Source organism: Osmerus eperlanus, chromosome 11 (genome assembly GCF_963692335.1).
Source record: "Osmerus eperlanus chromosome 11, fOsmEpe2.1, whole genome shotgun sequence".
In the NCBI taxonomy this organism is placed as follows: domain Eukaryota; kingdom Metazoa; phylum Chordata; class Actinopteri; order Osmeriformes; family Osmeridae; genus Osmerus; species Osmerus eperlanus.
Window position 1 is genome coordinate 4,385,094 of NC_085028.1, and position 20,895 is coordinate 4,405,988.

Consider the following 20,895-nt stretch of genomic DNA (forward strand, 5'->3'; position numbering starts at 1 on the left):
AAATGTGATCATCCACCATACACAAGTGTGTACCTCGTTCTTAAATCTAAAAAAGGGGCCTTGTTTGGACTCAAACATCATATATTGCAGCGTTCAGTTTCATGGTAATAACAACAAGAGCTGAGTATCTGTAAGTGCGCACATACAGAATCCTACAAGAGTTTACAAACATGTCCTATACTGCAAATATGTACTAACCACACCCTAAACTACACCCTTAAACCGGGCACAATTTTAGAAACAATCATAAAGATATCAATTTTATGTATTTTTCTAAGGTGTTAAAATGGCACCATTTCACTGTGCAGGGGGTTTCTGGTTTGTTTTGACACTAATGTAGCCCTGTCAGTTCTAGCGCTTGAAGGATCTAAGATGATGACACAGTATGAGGAAGATCTCACGTGAATAAAAGCCAAAAGATTTTGGGTGGAAATCCCAAAAAAGAAACTGAAGATTCCAAACAAATTTAAAAAAAAAAAAAAAATGCTAATAGTTCCTGTCCTGCAGGAAGTATGCCTAGTCGCCAGGAAGGCAGTACACTAGATATATAACCCAATAGAAATCCCTGGATTTGGGATTAAAATCTGGACATCGCAAGTGGATGCTACTGGTTATAGGACATGGCAAGAGAATCAGCCAATGAGAGCCCTGGACAGCTATTATAAAAAAAAAAAGAAAAAAACAACTCAAGAAACCGTAACAGGAGAAAATAACGACTACAGGAGAAATATGGAAAACAAAACAAGCAAACCGATGTTGTATCCTATCAAACTACTTCCTGTTGTGCTTCGTTTAGGGCTAACACAGCATCCTGTCTCATATCTGAAATGTTTCCGGTGAAATGGGCTAGGCAAAGACAGGCAGGGATAAATCAACCGTATCTTTCCAAACTCTTTTCAGACAGACATATCTACTTACTATTATTTGGAGAGAAAGTATTATCTAGATAGGTAAAGGTAAGGTATCAACAGATACGACATTGCAACAACGGCCTCCTTTTTCTGGTACAGTAATGAAGCTCGAGCGAAAGTTCAGACCTCTACATGTTTCGGCCCGTTATTTCTCATACTATCCTATTCACACCTCTCAAACGCTCACTTGTGTTTTCCTCGCTGTCGATGCCTAGACTGTCAACTGGGATATCAGCTGGTCACATCTACCCAATAGCACAGCGACACACCTTCACTGCTGGCCAATTGTCTTGCTGCCGTCTCGTTAAATAGGTTTCTCTCTCTGCCTTCGGTCCGTTCAAGTGCTGTTGTGCGCGCCCCTCCACCTCCCCAACGCCACCAGTCTTCAAGGACTCACCAGCTCCACCTTCCATTCAGCAGAGTCATCAGCCATCACCACCAGTGTCTGGACTCTAAGGGGGGGTTCATCTTGCTGTTGCTCAGGGCAGAGGCCCCTCGATTACCAAATCTCCCCATAGTGTCTTACCGCCAAACCCAGTCTAATCACCACATATTGCTTGTTGAATAATCAATTATATCTTCTTCCTTCACTGGTCTCTCCTGATTGAAATAGTTCCTGCTCATTCTGTATTTTCTTTTTTTGGTCTCAGGAGAACAAAACAGATTCAAGTAATGATGGTTTAACAGGGTTGTCTTTTCAGGGATATGCAGATGGAGAGGGGGGGGGGGGTCTTTGAGGCAGGTGCTGGCTCTGTGCTTGGACAAACATTTGACTCAGGTGTCACACACATGGACACACGGACCTACGTAAAACACACACACACAAACACACACACAGACACTCTTTCTCGCCACGCTATTTCCCGCCGTACATCCTCTCGATGTCGCTCAGGTAGTGCGTCTTCAGCTCCTTGCGTTTGAGCTTGAAGGCGTCCGTGACCAGGCCCGTCTCCGGGGTCCAGGGCTCGGGGCTCAGACAGATCTTCCGCGGTATCTCGAAGCGCTCCAGCTGAGCTGCGGAAACCAAACGGCACAGGAAGAGGAAACGCATCATCGGCAGCTCTCGAATAAGGACGAGTGCGACACGTGTGCAGCACATGGTACCTGGCGTGAAGCTGAGTCACTGGAACATGGAAACACGGAACTGTTAGAGGAGTCATAAGCGTGTGCGGAACAACGGCTGACCCGAGTCGATCCAAGAATCTTCCACTGACGTGGTTATGCCCATGTCAATATCTAAATCTGTTCTACCCGTCTTTAAAACACCTCCGAGTCCCACCTCACCTCAGCTCGGGTGATTGTAACCTAGGAGATGTCTGACCTGCGAGGGCAGCCTCTGTGATGACCGTCAGGACCACCTCCTCCATAGCCAGGTTTTCACACAGCTCCTCGAACGAGCCCCGGATACGGTACTGGTCCGCCAGCGCCAGCAGCTGCTTCTGATTGGGCACCACGAAGCCAATCACGTAGGTCTCGTCGCTGCAGGGGAGGGTAGAGGAGCTCACATAGTTACTTTACTGGAGATCCTGACAACGTTCTCGCGTGTCCACGTACGTCTGTCTAAGACCACAAACAAAAGGTAGGGCCGAGAGCTTTTGAAAAGACGTTTCCAGTGAGAGCACGGACGAAACACAGGACGATGGTGATGAAGTAGAGGCTGTGTTGTGGGGAAACTGGTGGGATTTTTGAATACTCATACTCCACACACACCTGTTGGCGTACGCACAGATGTTATCGATGAGAGAGCAGTTCTTCAACATGGCTTCCACCTTGCCCAGTGACACATACTCTCCTGCCTGCAGCTTCACCAGGTCCTTCTTACGGTCTGGAGAAAACAGAGACACCAGGGTAGACTGGATGAGTGTGTGTGTGTGTCAAACACCCACAAGGCAGAGACTGGAACAGCGGCACATTTTCCACTGCATTGCTATATCTGGGCAGACAGAGATAAAAGAGAAGGGTTTTTTGGCTGACCACAATACACAAACTGGAGAGGAATTCTTGGAAGTGGTTATGAAATTGTGATTCTGACAAGCTAGACTAAATGATGGCAGGTAAGAGAGCAGAGTTGATAAGGATGTGGGAGAGCTGAGGGCACAATGTTGACATTTGTACAGTTACAAAAAGAAAAGGGCAGCTGAAGTCAGTTCTCAGACACTTGAGGGATGAGCTCTGAAGTACGGCTAGTTTACAACCGTAGTTTGTGTGAGAAGTCCAGTCTTTCGCTGGAACTAGCCTCAGGGTAAGATTGGTGAGATAATACTCTGAGGTTTCCAGAAAGAAAAAAAAAGTCCCCCCGCGTTTTGCTGGTCTCCTGTTCACCGCTCTGAGCTCCGACGCGTCCCATCGTAGAGCGCGTCGGCGGTCCTCACCGATGATCTTGAGGCAGCCGTCGGGCTGGAACTCTCCGATGTCCCCGGTGCAGAACCACCGCTGACCGTCCCCGTCCACGAAGAAGTCCTCCTGGTTCTTCGCCTCGTTTTTGTAGTAGCCCATGGTTACGTTGGGCCCGCCAATCAGGATCTCTCCTCGGGGATGGGGCGTGTCCGTGCTGCTGTACCCACCTGGAGAAGAGGGCCAATAAAAACCCAGTAGAGAGTCAGTCGGAATCGAAATCCCATAAAGGACAGATATAATCTGCAGTCATTCTGTGGGAGGGAACAAGAATAGACTGAACTCGATTAGATGACAAGATAGCCACAGAGAAATAATAGAGCGCGTGATGGATTAGAAAAGAAAAACAGAGTGAAGAGAACATGGAGGAGGGAGAGAGGTTCATCCCTACAAGGCTCTGGGGGGGGGACTCTTTTGGATCTTTCCCCTCATATGCTGTCCATCATTCATGTTAGTGAGGCCATGTGTGGAGATACCGGGGGATGGATTGATAAACACAGCGACATTGTTTTCATAAGTGTGTGTGTGTGTGTGTGTGAGAGAGAAGAAGTGTGGCCTACTCACCTTCCATCCAGTCCTTCAGCCTGATCTCAGAGCACACCAGCGGGCCTCCCACTCTGCCAGTGCTGTAGTCCCACACTGGAACACACACACACACACAATTACAAGATGCCAGGGGCCCCTGTCGTCACACACACACACACACACACACACACACACACATCAAAGCGGCTCACCATCACAAGAGTCACCCGCATCCCGTCAGAGAAACCCCTGGTTACCGTAGCAACCTGACCTCACTTATCCCCTCGCTATGGCAACGTTGCTGGACCCATCTCAAAGCAGGGACTAAACGAGAATGCTAAGGATGTTCTGTTGGTCCAGTTGCTGACAGCGGTGGGCAATGGGCCACCGTGCAGACGGAACTGTTTAGGAAAATGACTAGGATTATATCCATTCTTGCATAACACCAAATATGGCCTCATTTCTCAATACATTGTTTGGATAGTAAATAAGATTCATGTTCTACTCATCCTCTTCCTCTCTCTCCCCACTCCCCTCAGTCACTCCATCGTAAGGCTGGCAGGAAAACAGTCTAGCTGCAACTATGGCAATGATATTCAAAGTATGATAGCCATCACAGCCGTTATAATGCGTTATAGTATTATACATTTTAGAATATGATCTCCGTTAAATGTTCAAAATGGTCTGGTAAATTGGACTTCAGTTGAATTCAGTCATGTTAACTTTCAGTTTAAGTAGTTGGTGCTAGCCCAGCACCAACAGAGGTATTCAGACCATTCTGAGGAAATAATTGCCTGTAAAATGCTATTAGAACATTCCAAGATGCCAAGCAATGCTCTATGTTTCTCCCTCGTTTACCCTCTCCCCCCCCTCCACAACCGGCCTCTCTCGCCCCCTCTCGACCTCTCCCTCCCTTAGTATTTCAATCGAACTCGCTCTTCCTCCCTCCCACAACCTTCATTCTCTCCCTCACCAATTTGTTCTTCCTTCCTGCCTGCCCCTCTCTTCCACTCTTGACCTCTTCCTCCTAGTCTTTCAATCTAACCCTCTGTTCCTCCCCTCCGCTCTTTCCCTCCATTCCCCCCCCCCTCCCCCCCTTACTCTCGCTGATGGTCCCGGCGCCGCAGGTCTCCGTCAGCCCGTAGCCCTGGCCCACGGGGCAGCAGAAACACACGTTCATGAAGCGCTGAGTGGCGGCCGAGAGGGGCGCCCCGCCCGAAAGCAGCACCCGCGTGCGGCCCCCCAGCAGAGCACGCACCTTCCTGAACACCAGGCTGGGGGGGGGGGGGGGAGAGAGGGGAGGGTTATTAATCTACTATGGGAAAAAATGTGTTTACACCATAGGCGGATTAACTGTGCTTAAATAGCCCGTTTGTTTGTGCACAAGGGTGAGTGTGAGAGAGACACTGTGTGTGTGCGCACACGTGCACATGTCCAAGCTCACATCGAGATGTGTAACGGATTAATGAGGAGTTTGCATAAGGATGAATTTGTGTTCACAAGCATTTGTTTGCATGCATGTATATACGTGTGTGTGTGTGGTGTGTGTGCTCCTACTTGTCTGCATGCCTGTAGATACGTGTGTGTGTGTGTGTGTGTACATGGTGTGTGTGTGGGGTGTGTGTGCTCCTACTTGTTTGCATGCATGTAGATACGTGTGTGTGTGTGTGGTGTGTGTGTGTGTGTGTTCCTACTTGTCACACAGCGGCGTGCTGTAGCCTTTGGACAGCTGCTCCAGCTTGTAGTTGTAGGCCAGGATGAAGAGGGTCCGCTGGAGACAGCTCATCTCCTCCACCTTGGTCATCACATTCTTATAGATACGATCCATGATCTCCTGCAGGAGGGAGGCAGGAGGGGACAGAGACAGAGAGAGAGACAGCCACAAAGAAAGAGAGAGAGAGAGACAGACACAAAGAAAGGGAGAGAGAGAGAGAGACAGACACAAAGAAAGAGAGAGAGAGAGAAACAGAGAGAGAGAGAGAGAGAGAGACAGAAACAGAGAGAGAGTGTACAGGAAACAGGGAGAAAGAGAGAGAGAGGGCAGGACAGAGAGGTGAAAAGAGAGAAAAAGAATGGGTGAAAGAGTGAAAGGAAGAGATAGGAGGTGAGAGACAGGGAGGGGAGGGAAAATAGGGGTAAATACCTCAGCCCAACCGTCCAATACCAAGTTTCACTGTGTAAGAACTAATGGGATTGGTAAATCCAAAACATATGGCAAGTTACCATTGCATAACGGTGTTAGCCCATGCACCCAGACAAACACAAATTCTCCCGAATCATTGATAGACTCTGGGAGGGGTAGTCCAATGCTGCCGGCATGGAAAATAAGTGATCTCAATCCCACAGAGATTGATATAAAGATAGACAAAAGAAACCAAACAGGAAAAAGTGGTGGTGAGGATCGGTGGTGAGAGTTGGAGCAAAAGAATAAGAAGTAAGGGTTTTAATATAAAAGTGCGCTAATCAAGTGTTCCAGTTTGTCCAGATTTTCCGTTGAGAGCGATCAAGCTAGCATCGTGTGCTAGTCGTGACCCCAGTGACCCCTGTGTGTGTGTGTGTGTGAGACTGAGTGATGTCTGTTTCCTACCTACACTAGGGTTGTGGAGAAAGAGACTTTGTTCAAAACCGCACTCCGACCAAGAACACTTCATTATTGAACCGATCGCTGTGTTCTTAGAACCGGTCTCCAAGTCTCAATAGGGTAAAGGGCACAAACAACAAACAATAAACAGCAGCTGGTGTGTGTGTGTGTGTGATACACTACTGAGAAAGGAAGCAGACGTGGGACTCATGCAGCCTGTTGACAATGTCAAAGAGAACTACACACGCATTTCATGTGCGTGTGTGTGTGTGTTTTGCGGACTGTGTGTGTGTGTGTGTCATGGGGAAAACCACACAGGGCTTTCTCACGTTCTGTTTCCAGCTGTGAATGGTTCCAGACACTGGAGCCCTCTGACCCCTGGACTCATGACCCTGGGAGGGGGAGAGGGGGTCCTCATGGGGGAAGAGATGGTGGGGGGTGGGGGGGTGCTCTTCTCACAGAGAGAGAGAGAGAGAGAGAGAGAGAGAGAGAGAGAGAGAGAGAGAGAGAGAGAAAGAGAGAGAGAGAGAGAGAGAGAGAGAGAGAGAAAGAGAGAGAGAAAGAGAGAGAGAGAGAAAGAGAAAGAGAAAGAGAAAGAGAAAGAGAAAGAGAGAGAGAGAGAGAGAGAGAGAGAGAGAGAGAGAGAGAGAGAGAGAGAGAGAGAGAGAGAGAGAGAGAGAGAGAGAGAGAGAGAGAAAGACAGAGAGATAAAGGCTTTCTCACTGACCCGTGGCTTTCACACAGGGGAGGGAGGGGAGAGGGAGGGGGGACATGGAGGAGTGAGTCATTAAAATGCATGGGCTTGTGTGGGCCGGCCGGCGCCACGCTGAAATGCAAAGCTCAAGTGAGTGGACGCCTTAATGGTGTGTGTCACTGGTACCCTAGTCCAACACCAGAGCTGGGTTTGATGGAACCCAGTCGAACAGGAGTCCATTAGGGAAGACAGTGAGATGGCACAGGCCAGGACAATATGTCACACGTGGAACTAACACAACACTACACACACGTCTCTGACAGACTTGTTTAGGTCTCTATTACACATAATTCTGGGGAAACGAACGTGCATAAAATGGAATTCAACACTTTAAAATGTTCACAACTTCCCGTCTAAATGATGCGTTTGCTGGGTGGGGGTGGTGTCTTACCGGAACAGCGGCCATGAGGGTGGGCTGTAACATGCTGGTGTCTCCTTTGGTGCCTCTTTTGATCTTGGTCGACTGGTGGGAGAGAAAGAGGCCGTAGAGAGTACAACAGTCAGATGGCTTCTGGTGCATACAGTCCTGTTTGGACATCAGGTCTTCACACCAGGACTCCACAGAAACAGCCACAGATAGTTGTTCATTTTGGAAGCGGGTCACCCACCCAGCCAGCTAGACTGTCTGTCAGTCTGTCAGTCAGTCAGTCAATCAGTCAGTTGTTGACATCATTTTTGTGAGACGTGTATGAGTGTTTAGTCCTACGGTCATTACAGTGATGTGTGTGTCAGTGTGTGTGTGTGTGTGGGGGGGGGGGGTCTGACCTGGTCCGCCAGAGTCTGGGGGGAGGAGTAACCGATACGACAGCCGTGCGCCACACACACCAGCTCAGCGCTCAGCTCCAGTACGTGGGCCAGTGGAAGGTACCCAATATAGGTGTCCTCCTCGCTGCCAGAACAGAGAACACACACAGGGCATGGTTAGCATGGTTGTTCATAGAGCGTGGGGGTGTGGAGGGTTGAGCAGAAGGCAAATGTTGGGAATTTCCTGGCAGGAAAACGCCTGTGGTAAATCAGGAAGAAATGTTTTGTTAAGATTGTAAAAGGAATTGGAGATATATTTTCAGAGACATGGGACAGTGTGTGACGTGCAAGATATCCAACCGTAGAAACAGGAACATTTCAGGGAGAGAGATCCCATTACCAGTTGTTGTTTACATCCCAGAACATTTACGCCAGAACTAAACAAACAAAGAACGGCCATCATTTTCATTGTGAGTCTAATCAAGATGGCAGTGAGTGTTTCTTTCCCTCCATTCCTCTTTCCTTTTTTCTCTCCCCCCCCCCCCTTTCTCCCCGTCAAGATATGGGAGTTTAAGGAACCAAAACAAATCCGCTGCGAGGACCAATGAGATGGTGCCGAGCTGTTGCTAGGAAGAACTTGGACCCCGCGTGCCTCTGCACGTGCTCAGTTGATGCTGAGGCCCCTCTGTGAGGTCACAGATCACTCTGCCAGTTTCCGCCAGCATCATGTGACTTTAACCCTGCCACTGTACCGTGCATTATACCGCCAAGGCATCAGAGCTCAACCAAAACAACAAAATACAACCAAACCAAGTACTTGTTTGACTTTTTAAATACTTTTATGTGCAAAATATATCCAAATATTTGTGACTTCCTTTAGGGGTTAGGGACACCTACCCCAGGTTGGGTATCCTCGCTGCCATGCCTGTGATGCTGGCGATGATGTTGCTATGGGAGATCATGACGCCCTTGGGCATGCCTGTGGAGCCACTGGTGTACATGATGACGGCAATGTCCGAGGGGAGGGGCTGTGTCCGACCTCGGGCCACTGGACAGGTACACACACACACACACACACACACACACAGACACAATAATTGTTAAGACTGCATCCATGTCCTGGGAACAGAAGGAGAGGATGCAGAGAAGAGCCTGTCTTGTGGCTGTGGGGTTGTGGGGGTGTGGTGGAACAGAGAGCACAACGCTGTCTGGTGAAGGTCAGCAGGCTGAAGCCATGGAAAAACAGCCAGCTACATATTAAACAAGCCCAGCACCCTTCAGTAAACCTACTTACACTGCTAGGCACTTACAAATGGAGAGAGTCTGAGAGTCTCTCTCTATGTCTCTCTCTCTCTCTCTCTCTCTCTCTCTCTCTCTCTCTCTCTCTCTCTCTCTGGGCCGAGGGACAGATCAGATGGGGAGAAACACGTTACTGGGAGGAGACGAGCGTAACTGTACCCGAGGGGAGGGGTCCTGGCCTGACGTGGACTCAGACACACACACACACACTCACACTCCGACAGAAGAGGCGAGGGCTCTGTAATGCGAGCTGATGTCATGTGAAGTTAGGTTGCGCCTGCGTAAACAGGACCCTCCCCAATCCCAACGGCATGTCCGCCCAATGTTGTCGCGAAGGAGGACCTGCGCGGGCGAGCACACACACACACACACCATGTCATGGAACTTAATTGTTTCGGGTGAAAGGGTACCAAGGTCCAGTGACAGCTGGAAAAAAAATGTCAGGAAAAGAGAGGAGAGAGAAAAAGGGCAGTTTAAGAGGCAGTAAAGAAGGGGGGGAGGGGTTGTGGAGTAGGAGGGTTTCCTCAATCTTAATCCCCCCCCCCCAATCTGACCATAATCTGACACAGATGTGTTCCTCATTCACATGACCCTACTGAGCCCCAGGAACCATGAAGACCTCCACCAACAACAGATGAGTGTGCTGTATCTAGTCAACAAGCCAGCACGACAAGCTGCCCCAAGTCAAGACTTGATAAGATGCCTTTACAACTGTTGCATGGCTGAACAGTTGTACTGGCCATCATTTGAGGGGAATCACAGTGAATGTGTGGCTGACGGGTCAAACAGGTTCTGGGTAAAGGTCTTTTACAGATGCATGGCACAAACACAGGTTTTATTTCACAAACAGGGATTTTTTTTTTGTACCATTCTCTGGCTCGGTGCCCAGCTCCTGAACGGCGGCCATATTGTGAACACTGATGCCTCGTGGGTAGCCAGGCCACTTGGTGGGCGTGTCATCCACGACAATGATGTGCCTGAGCCTGGGGACCTCCAGCAGAATGGCCTGACCGGAAAACAAGAGAAAGAAAAAGAGAGGGGGAGAGAGGGAGAAAGAGAGAGAGGGAGATACAGAGAGAGAGAGAGAGACACATGTGAACAGTCCACAGACAGCTTATCATCGCCCGCAGGAGGTTTAAGTCAACATAACTCCCGTTACACATCAATATTTATCACAAGTGACTCGGCGAAAGAGAGGGAGAGAGCGGAGAGGCATCCAATGGCTGATTGTGTGTGTGTGTGCACAAACTGATACGTGTACGGGTATGTTCACTCCGACCAATCTCCATGTGAGCCCGTCCCTTGCACCCCTCCTCTCCTCCTCCCATGCTCTTCATCCACACTCGTCTTCCCCGCGGTCCTCCTTACCGTTAATAACCGCTTTGGTTCCCTCGCTTCCAATTATTTTGAACGGAATCCTCTTGACAAAAGGATTGTTGGAAGGAAAAGTCAGTGTGTGTGTGTGTGTGTGTGTGTGTGTGTGTGTGTGAGTGTGTGTGTGAGTGTGTGAGTGTGGTCCATACCTTCAGTCGGGTCTCCAGCAGCTCCCTGCTGATGATAATGTGTGTGACCTCTGTCTCATTGAGCCCGTGAGCAATGGCCGGACCACCCAGAGTGGAGTACAGGGTGACCACTGCATTCGAAACAAACACACACACACACACACACACTCAGCTTTGAAATGTATATTTACGTAACAAGGCCATTTGTAATGTCTGATTCCAATCTGTTCTAAGTGATATACACCAAAAAATCCAAATGACTGGCCTAAATTGTGCTTCACAAATCTTCCATCTAAAAGATACAAAATACACATGACGTTTCCTTTTTGATTGAGGTCATAAATAAAAGAACCCTTTGAGGTAGAGTTGTTTTTATCCTGCTGCTATGACGACGTCAGCAACAACAACAACAGACTGTTGTGTGACCCTGTGTGTTTAGCTCTGGGACAGGGCTTAGCCAGGCCCGTCTAAATTAAATTAGTGTCAGACTGGTAAGCCTGGGTATCAGATTGATATGCATGTGTGTGTGTGTGTCTGCCTGTGTGTGTGTGTCTGTCTGCCTGTGTGTGTGTCTGCATGTGTGTGTGTGTCTGCCTGTGTGTGTGTAAGTGTGTCTGCCTGTGTCTGCCTGTGTGTGTGTAGTTGTGTTCCAAGCAGTGGGACCTTTCCCAGAGCCTTTCTGTCCACATATTTTGAATGTTTCCCAGGAATCCATTGTGGATGACACTAATACCAGCCTAAACTGACACTAACTTATTTGGCAGACCACACAATCTGCCTCTCAAAAACAACATTTGGTTTGTTGCCCCTTCCTGGAATCCTACATAAGTGCAGACAGGCTCTTAGCAAAGATCCAGACGTCTAAACTTTTGTGAACTGTCTGTTTCTGGGATGCAAAAATGATCAACTACCTGAGTGTGTGTGTGCATGTATACGTGTTTGTTTGTGTGTCACGTGTACATGTGGGAGGGAACTCTTGTGTGCGTGCGTGCGTGGTCCCCGGCGCGCCACGCGGACAGTAGCAGCAGGGCTGTGAGGAGGTTAGAGCAGAAGCCAGCAGGGGTCATGTCACCCTGGCCAGAATCCACACACACACACACACACACAACCTCTGACAAAACACAAGAGGGGGAGGAGAACCAATAGGTCCTCACTGGGGTGGGGGGGGGGGGGAAGAGAGAGAGAGAGAGAGAGAGAGAGAGAGAGAGAGAGGGAGAGAAAGAGAGAGAGAGAGCGAGGTCGCTCGAACCAGGGGTGAGCCCAGAGAGTTTTGGGACCGGGGCCAGTGACATCATTCCTTTGCGTCATGGCGTCGGAGACATCCTGCAGGGTGAGGACAAGGGGCGTGACACCTCGGCGTGAGATCCAAACACAGGCTGGGAGTCGGACACGTCTCATCCACACACACGCACACACATACACGCACACACACAGGGTTCATTTCCCCCTTGCAGGTCTAGAAACGTATCCAGTATCGTCCAGCATCACTAAGGGATGAGTAGTTCCTCCTGCGCCTCGCGTCAGGAGGTGCTGGGGGGGTTCGGGTGAGCAGACGTACGAGGCTGCTGAACGACAGGCTCGGGTTCGGGAGAGACCCTACCAACGGCCACAACACACCTGGGAGTGGAAGCCAAACAGAGGGAGGACCGCTGAGAGAGAGAGAGAAAAGAAGATTCCGGAAAAAGGAAAGAAAAAGAGGGTGGGAGAGAGATGGGAAAAGAGAGAACAGGGAGAAGCAGGGCGATGAAGGTATCGAAGGGGAACGGAGGGCGGGAAAGAGGGAGGGAGGGAGGGAGGGGAGGGCTGTCAGAGGGAGACAGAAGAGGCTCTACGTGAGTGTCTGATGTTGACAGAAGCATCAGGGGGTTAGCCAAAGGCCTTGTGTATATACACAACCTCTCTCACAGGGTGTGTGTGTGCGCGCGTGTGTGAATGAGTACGTGAGCGACGCTCAGCGTGCATGCATTATGTGCCCGTGAAAACAGACCTTCGTCGAACATGGACATGCACGTGCGCACAGACTTTGCGCCGTAGCGGAAGGGCCGTGAGTGCAACAGAGGTGACGGGGGACTTCTGTCGTCATGTACGGTGTGCCCGCTGGGTTTATGCGAGCGAGCATGGCTGCATGTTCAATGGCCCGTGCGAGCGCGTCCATGAACAGTGTGTAGGGATGCGTGCGCGCATATGTATAGTATTCTCTGTGTGTGCGTGTGTCTGTGTGTGTTTACAGCCAGGCTTAGCTGTGGTGGGACACTGACAGTGTGCACGTCTGCATGCGGAGGAGAGGGGACTCCACAGGCGTCAGGCTGCCAGGAGGAGGGGACAGGAACAGGGAACAGGAGGAGAGGAGGGAACAGGAGGAGGGGACAGGAGGAGGGATAGGAGGAGGGAACAGGGGACAGGAGGAGGGGACAGGACGAGGGGAGAAGAGGAGGGAACAGGAGGAGGGAACAGGAGGAGGGAACAGGAGGAGGGGACAGGGGACAGGAGGAGGGGACAGGAGCGATGGGACAGGAGGAGGGAACAGGGGACAGGAGGAGGGGACAGGAGCAATGGGACAGAAGGAGGGGACAGGAGGAGGGGACAGGAGGAGGGAACAGGGGACAGGAGGAGGGGACAGGAGGAAGGGACAGGAGGAGGGGACAGGAGGAGGGAACAGGGGACAGGAGGAGGGGACAGGAGGAAGGGACAGGAGGAGGGGACAGGAGCGAGAGGAAGCGGGACACTTGCATAACAGCAGAAAGAGCAGAGGGACAAACTGACCTTCTTGCTCAGCTGGGCTCTGCATATTTCTAAAAGATGCCTCAATTCCTACGTCTCCCCCACGCATATGTGCATGTGAGCACACACTCACTACAGTGTGTGTGTGTGTGTGTGCGGTGTGTGTGTGTCCTACTACTACTCACGGGGGAAATTGTTCATGAAGCAAGCCTGGGCTGCGATAAACCACTGCGCCCTGGTCTCACAGAAGATTGCGATGTTGTTGTGGGGCCTCTGTCCCAGCGCGGCCAGGCCACAGCCAAACCTGGAGGCTGCTCTGTGGGTCTGCTCATAGGACAGCCAGCGGTACTCCCCCAGGACCACCTGCAGGGGGGAGGCAGAGGGGGGAGGCAGAGGGGGGAGGCAGAGGGGGGAGGCAGAGGGGGGAGGCAGAGGATATGGAGGGAAAAAGATGCTGTGATAAGGAATTGAGAGACCAACAAGATCAGGTGCAATTGTGTGAATTAAGGACATTTGGGTGTGGGGGTGGGGGGTAGTTTTGAGAGCGATGGAGATAGTAAGTCATGTGTTTGTGCAGCCTTGAGGACCTACTGTTAAAGCTTGCTGGTATTTCATCAAATTGACTAAAGCCTCGAGCATGATGATGCATGATCTCTTCTGAGTTAACTCTCACACACGCACACGCACACGCACACACACACACTACCTGTGATGAAACACTGTCCTCTACTGGTGTATTGTTGCTATTGCAGGAAAGAGGCTGTGAACATATAGCCTGGCATTGTCAGACTGAATAGCAGCAAATGCATATTATTCTGGAACCTCTGAGTTCCAATTTCCATTTCCTAGGGGCATTATGGACGGGTGCCGACCAAAATGCCTCTGGACACAATTGTATAGCAACCAATCAGAGCAACAAAATGTAATCTTGGTTGTTTACAAAAATGTCTCAACGCGGCTCCTCTCTGACCGTCAGTCATCGTATTAAACCAGACCCATATTCCATGTGCTGTGATTGGCCTGGCACTTCACATGCCGGAGGGAAATCAGTTTGAATGGGAGGTTGGCCAGACCAAGCCCTCACCCCAGCTCAGTTTTTTGTTGTCGAACCTGGCAAAAAAAATAAAAATAATAATAATAATATTTTTTGGGAACTTTGGGAATTAGTTTGAAGCAAATCTGAGAAACTAGCACCCCATTTTCGTTCTTCCTTATGTCAAAGAAGGCACAGACCTAATACTGAGCAAGGAGCACAGCCAGTCACACCAGACCAGCAGGAAGATCCACATGGCACAGACCATATCTCACTTCTGGAAGCTTCTGGAAGCTTCTGGAAGCTTCAATGCGCCTCTGAACACTTTACATAGAAACTAACCGGACGCCATTTTAAACAGCTTTGATGCTTGGTTTCCTTGATAATAGGTCTATGTGCTAGACCCATCTGCCTGAGCAAATAAACCAGAACTGGATTCCTAGGCTAGTGGACATATATATATATAATATACAAACACAAAGAAAGTGGATTTTCTTTCTGTTTTCTGCAGCCCCATGACGTATAGTCAAGGATGATGACAAAATATGTTTTGTGTAACATGTGTTTCAACAGAAGTGTAAGTAGATTTAGGAGATTAACATGTCGAGATTAGCAAGATAATTAGGGTGTTGTCAAAAGTGTTGCAAGTCAATGCTGACTATTTACATTTTACAAATACACCTACAAAATTGTGACAGAGAGGTACATAGTCCATGTGAAGACTTAAGCACATTTGTAAGAATGTGCTTAATAAAGTCTGTAAAAAACAATTATCCTTTACATGTACTTAAAACGTCCGATGGACGATGTACTCTTCTTAGTACAGTAGAGTAGGAATCCCTGGGGGGATATTACACTGTTAACTGTTAACAAACAAAAACTTTGTGTATTTGTGATACACATACAAATTCCACCATAGACTTGCAATACCTGTGAACACCCCAACTCATCCCTCCTCATCAGTTCTATCCTTCCCTCCCCCTTCTCTTCCCATCACTCCATCTTTCTCTCCTCCCCTCCTTTAACAGCTTTCCTCTGGCCTTCCTCTCGCACTACTTTCTGGTGTTCCAATCCCAGGACTCCCATCACAACATTCCCCGTTTTGCCATAAAGTCCCTCTGCATCTCTCATTCCCCTTTCTCCATCCCTCCATTCGCCCTCCTCCTCCTCCTCCTCCTCCTCCTCCTCCTCCTCACCTTCTTGAACACCTTGCCGTTGACTTGGCTCTCATCCTCTTCCTTAACAAGCTCCCTGGTGCCCAGAAGGTCTCTTTTGGGGAAACTCTTGGCCGCATCCTCAAACACCTTGTCCAGCGTGTCCATCCCCGGGCGCAGTGACGACATCAGCCTCTTGGTGGCCCTCATGTCCCGGTACGGCCCGGCGGGGTCGCCGGACCCAGACTGGGCCTTCAGCCTCAGGGCCCGCTCCTGCTCCGAGCCGAAGCCCTTGTCCTGATCGGAGACGGAGCTGAGCAGGAAGGAGGGGAGGAAGGTGAGCAGAGAGTACAGCCACACCGTCAGCTGGAAGAGCAGCAGGAGGATCGGGTTGAGGTCTTCCTTCAGCTTCATCCTGTGTGTGTGTGTGTGTGTGTGTGTGGGGGGGGGGGGGGGGGCTGGTGGTAGGGGTGGGTGGTAGGGAGCGTTGTGCTACTCGACCACAGGCAAAAGAAGGTGCTAGAACTGTTTCTTTCTCTCGTTCTCTATCTCTCAGAGTTCCTCTTTCAATCTCCCTTCTTCTTCTTGTTTTAGTTTGCCGACAGGAACGGCAGCCTGGGAGGTAGTGGCCTTCTGTCAGATCTCCTTCCGTCTGCCTGTCACCCCCTCACTCCTGGGAAACACGAGGACCAAAGCATACAATAACATCAGCAACAGTCAGCCCCTTTCTGAAAATACAGCCCAACACCACCAACAAAATATGCCTTGCTTCCTGCCTCTCGAGCTTGTCAGCCCATCACTCCTAAAGGCACTCTTCTCAACTGACCCGTTAATGGATCCCCCATGAGACACAGCCAATCTCCATCCAGGTTTATCCCACCACTCACCAATAGGAGGGCAGTGTGCCTGCTGAGAGTGAGACCTGATTGGCTGGCCTAAATAAGATGGAGGTCTCGGCTGCATCTGTGGCTGAGTACTTGTCCCCCCCACTCCCCCCACCCCCTGCCCAAAGCTAGCGCTCTGACCACTCATCTTTAGGATAGGAGAGGATAGGAGAGACAGAGAGAGAGACAGAGAGAGAGACAGAGAGAGAGACAGAGAGAGAGACAGAGAGAGAGACAGAGAGAGAGACAGAGCGAGAGACGGAGAGAGAGAATAGACGACAAAGACCGAGGGTGAGATCATGAGGATGGCAGGGGATGAGAAAGAGAGAGCAGGAGAGAGCAGCAGGGAGTGTGGAGGTGGACCTAGAGAGCCTAACACTGTGAACGACTGGAGAGAGCAACAACATGCAAGTAAGTAAAGGATAAAAGAGAGAGAAAGGGAACGGGGGGGAAAAGAAGGAATGTCAGATTCTAGAAAACAAGTGTTTTCAATGTGTTTCCAGGATGGAATGTTCTCTGGGTGGATTTCCACACAGGCCTAAATCCTTGGTAATAGGGGCTGTATAAGATTCTACACATTCTATAGGCCCAGACTGGAGATCTCTGGGTCCACGTTTCTGAGAAAGCCTTGCATTTCATTACAATTCAGCCTAAGGCTAATGCCACTAATACCCAATGTGCAATCTCCTGTAACACCTGACAATGTGCAGTGTCGGGGAACTGTCCATGGTGCTGACGGCCCAAAACTAATCCCTATTGGTTTGTTATAGAGCAAGGGGATTGGTAGTCAAAGCTAACCAAAATGTGCTAGCATGGATATTCTGTTCCTCCTCGCAGGTTTGTGCTAATGTTTGTCGTGCAGCCCAGTTCACAGCCCACAGCTAATTATGTGGCTCATTTCACAAGCGGCTGTTCCACGGTACAGTTTTGAAGTTCAGCCACACTTTCACTCTAGCTCTACTCCATCAAGGCCACACAAGCAACCTTCATAGAAAACAATGAAACACACGCCCGAATTAGGTGCCCTTAGAGACTATTTTAGAAGTCATTTATTATTCATTTCGAAGAGCAGCTCAACTTCCTCCAAACAGCATGCCATCCTATAGCCCCCCCCACACACACACACACACACACTACACACACCTCCAACACTCCTGCAAAAATGAGTCATGAATAAACCAACAGGTTACACACCAACACTGCTGCCAGCCTGCCAAAATCTCCCAGTATCTTCTCCTCCCCTATCAGAATACTACAGCACAGCGTTTCTGAAGGAAGCTGATAAGAAACCAGAGGAGAGATTACAGGAGCAAACAAAGCTGCCAATTGAAGACAGTTTCCTCGACCACATTTGGCATATAGGCCCACAGTACTCCTACAATTTTATGACTCTTACCGTCAAAGTATGTTTTTGTTGCATTTCTGCTGATCGAGAGGGCAGCCCGATAATCTGAAGTGACCTTATCTCAGTGTCTCCTACCCTCAGCAGCTGAAGGAACAGAGAAGCTGCAAAACTATAGGGCTAGTAGGTAAGTAGGCCCGACTATTCCTCTTAATGCCTCTCCACCAAAGGTGTGGGCTCCTTTGTTCTCAAGAACGGCTTCGCTCACCGTGAAAATGCACCCTTCCACCACACTAGATAACTTCTAATTAGCTATTCTTTCAGCGTCGTGGGATACAGGTAACAATAGGAATCATCTTTCCTCAGAACACTGATTATTAATGACTGAGCCATTGTGGACCTCGACTACCTGACATATTGACAGAAGTGGGATTCACTGCAAAACCGGCTCATTTGAGCAACCTGCCAAGCAGGTCAAACTGCTCTCTCCAATCTTCCCCTTCTCTACAGTTGATGGGCGAGGCTGCAACAGGTTGTGAACTTTATCACAGAATTCACACCTGGCTCGCAAGCGGAAGCTTACTGATAAGTCCATTACGGCACGAGGTTGGCAAAGCCAAAAGAACAAACCCCAAAGAGGAGAAACAACAAGGGAAAGCAATGCAGTTGTTGCTCAATAGAGCTTTGTGAAGCAAGCCTGGACTTTGGAAAATGGCATCCACACAGTGGATTAATTGAGTAATATCTGCCATGCCCTCACCATGGTTGGGTAGGCAGGCGGGCAGGCTGGCAGTAAGAGGGAATCACTGCTTCCTTAAGGGATTGTGAATGGGTCCTATTGTGCGGTGAAGCCACCGCTCACGCCCTCGCTAAAGCCTCCTAGAGAGCCGCTCAACGTTGCTATTGTGACAGAGCAGCACGCAGCAACACACGACACAGGGCCATCACCAGGACGACTGGCTCTGGAGTGTGCGCGTGGCGTTGCCCATGTGTGTGTGTGTGTGTGTGTGTGTGTGTGTGTGTGTGTGTGTGTGTGTGTGTGTGTGTGTGGTGGGACTGTGGGTTTGCAAGCACGTGTGCTTTCCCTTTTGAAAACATTGCTGAAGTAAGCATGACTTCACTGAGAGGGCACACAGAACACTATACCCTGGACTGTGGCGCTCGGTCCACAACAGTTTGATGTCTTTCTTGGTCTTGATTTGCAGCATGGAGGATGTGAGAAAGCACACGGCCAGCCTGACATCTGAGTGACATTCTTTTACAAACCTGCCAAACCAGAAATGTTCTGCCCTTTTCCTCATTTTTTGTGGTGTTGATCTCAGTCATTGTTCTGTGTTGATATTGGCTAGCCCTACCGCTGTTAAAGGAACAATTACCATGCTGTTCTAAGTAACCACTAACTTCACCTCAATGATCTAGTCTCAAGAACCAAAATGTATTACTGTCAAGATCTCCACTATGTCAAAAGCCAACTTCTGCCCTACCAAAGACATCACAATGCACATAGAAACATGGCTCAATATAGTTAAGACACAGCATGTCTGTGTGCTCAAGTGGCATCGCACCACCCTCCAGAGACAATAGTTGCTCTGTGTACGTATAGGCAGGCGCTTCCTAATAGACCATCCTGATTTGATTGCAGTTGCCATGGGCAGTAGGCTGCACACAGACACAGCCTGTCTGACATGAAGTGTAAGCTCCTTGTCATAGGCCAGTTGTGAAGTATAGTTAAGCCAGTTTGATTTATTTATTTTTGTCTTCGTCTGTACATGTGTATCACAACTGAAATTTCAATGAGATTAGGTTTAAGTATGAAATAAACCAACAATTATTATTATTTTGATTGAGCTCCATGTCTCAATTTCAGACATGGTGTTTGCCTCTCAAAGCGTGAATAAAAATCAACTTGTAAAACCGGTTAACCAATACACATGCAGAATGTTTAAGTAACAAAACTGAACACAATTTGAAGAAATACTTGTCAGAAGTTAACTATTTTGTCTGACATTAGCTAGAGACGCTTTAGTCTACATCTATGGCATTCTGACTGCGTTAACACGCCTTCGACTATCTCGCACATCTGGGCAGGAGCATTATAAACAGCAGCACACGAAGAGCAATTCATGCATAAGAAAACTTACCTTAGACGTACTGTGTTTGTTGTCAATGGCCATAGAAAAGCGCCTATTTAACTTTTTTATTTTGATGCACAATTGCACAGTTTGCAATTGAATTCCCGCATTGGAGTCTGTCGGCTGATATTGGTCGCCGCTTTCCATCCGGAAGTGACAGGCACGTCGTCATGGCATTATTTCACAGGGGGCGTTCCTTGAGTTTTGATTGGGCTCGTTGGGGTGGCGCGTGGTGGGGGCGTGTCCGTGATGAAATTATGAGGTTACTGGCGTTCAGACCTGGAGCACACTGTACCACTTAATAGTCTCATTGAAAGAATCACAAAGTCATGGTAAGTAAGGTCTTGGAAATGTTACTGTCACATACATACAACAGTCAAACACATAAAAAAGCTTAATGTAGACTAAAATAACGTCGGCTGTCTATCACTTGTCTACTCCTGTCATGGGTGAATCAGTGAGTTTGCACATCAGTCAAATGCATAATAAGCACATACAAATACATCTGACAAAAGTAGAAAACATCTTGAATAGCACTATAAAATACAATTGATCGATTCATGTCTGACCATTTAATATCTATTTGCAGTATATTACACAATGGTTGACTACAATATACAGCCATTGGGTGAGCCACTAAAAAAATAATACATTTTCCAGCCATAAAATCTCCAATTCCCCTGCAATGAAATCCTAATCACATTTCTCAATGCAATCTGTTTAATCCCCCCTACCCACATGTTGCTTACACAAAAGCTCACCCATATTGAGAAATGTCCCAACACAAAGAAACACTCTATTAAAAACATGACATCATAGCAGCACAGTAGCACAACAACACTTCTTTCGAGCATCTTCGGCAAAGCTCCCTGCTAACAGCACGGTTTAAATTTAACCCTGACGTCACATGACTCAGATG

General features: G+C 48.9%; 1 protein-coding gene across 1 annotated transcript; it reads right to left on the reverse strand.

Moving 5' to 3' along the window:
* Positions 1-618: 618 nt before the first annotated feature.
* acsl3a (acyl-CoA synthetase long chain family member 3a) lies at positions 619-20,138 on the reverse strand. The gene is made up of 15 exons (XM_062472637.1): positions 19,986-20,138; positions 15,661-16,291; positions 13,617-13,794; positions 10,732-10,841; positions 10,076-10,214; positions 8,807-8,957; positions 7,931-8,054; positions 7,557-7,628; positions 5,525-5,664; positions 4,932-5,104; positions 3,870-3,944; positions 3,284-3,475; positions 2,622-2,736; positions 2,233-2,390; positions 619-1,925 (listed from the first exon to the last, which is right to left on the reverse strand). Exons 2-15 carry the CDS (start codon positions 16,030-16,032, stop codon positions 1,768-1,770), a joined length of 2,157 nt encoding a protein of 718 aa, XP_062328621.1. The 5' UTR covers positions 16,033-16,291; positions 19,986-20,138; the 3' UTR covers positions 619-1,767.
* Between the last annotated feature and the right edge of the window lie 757 nt (positions 20,139-20,895).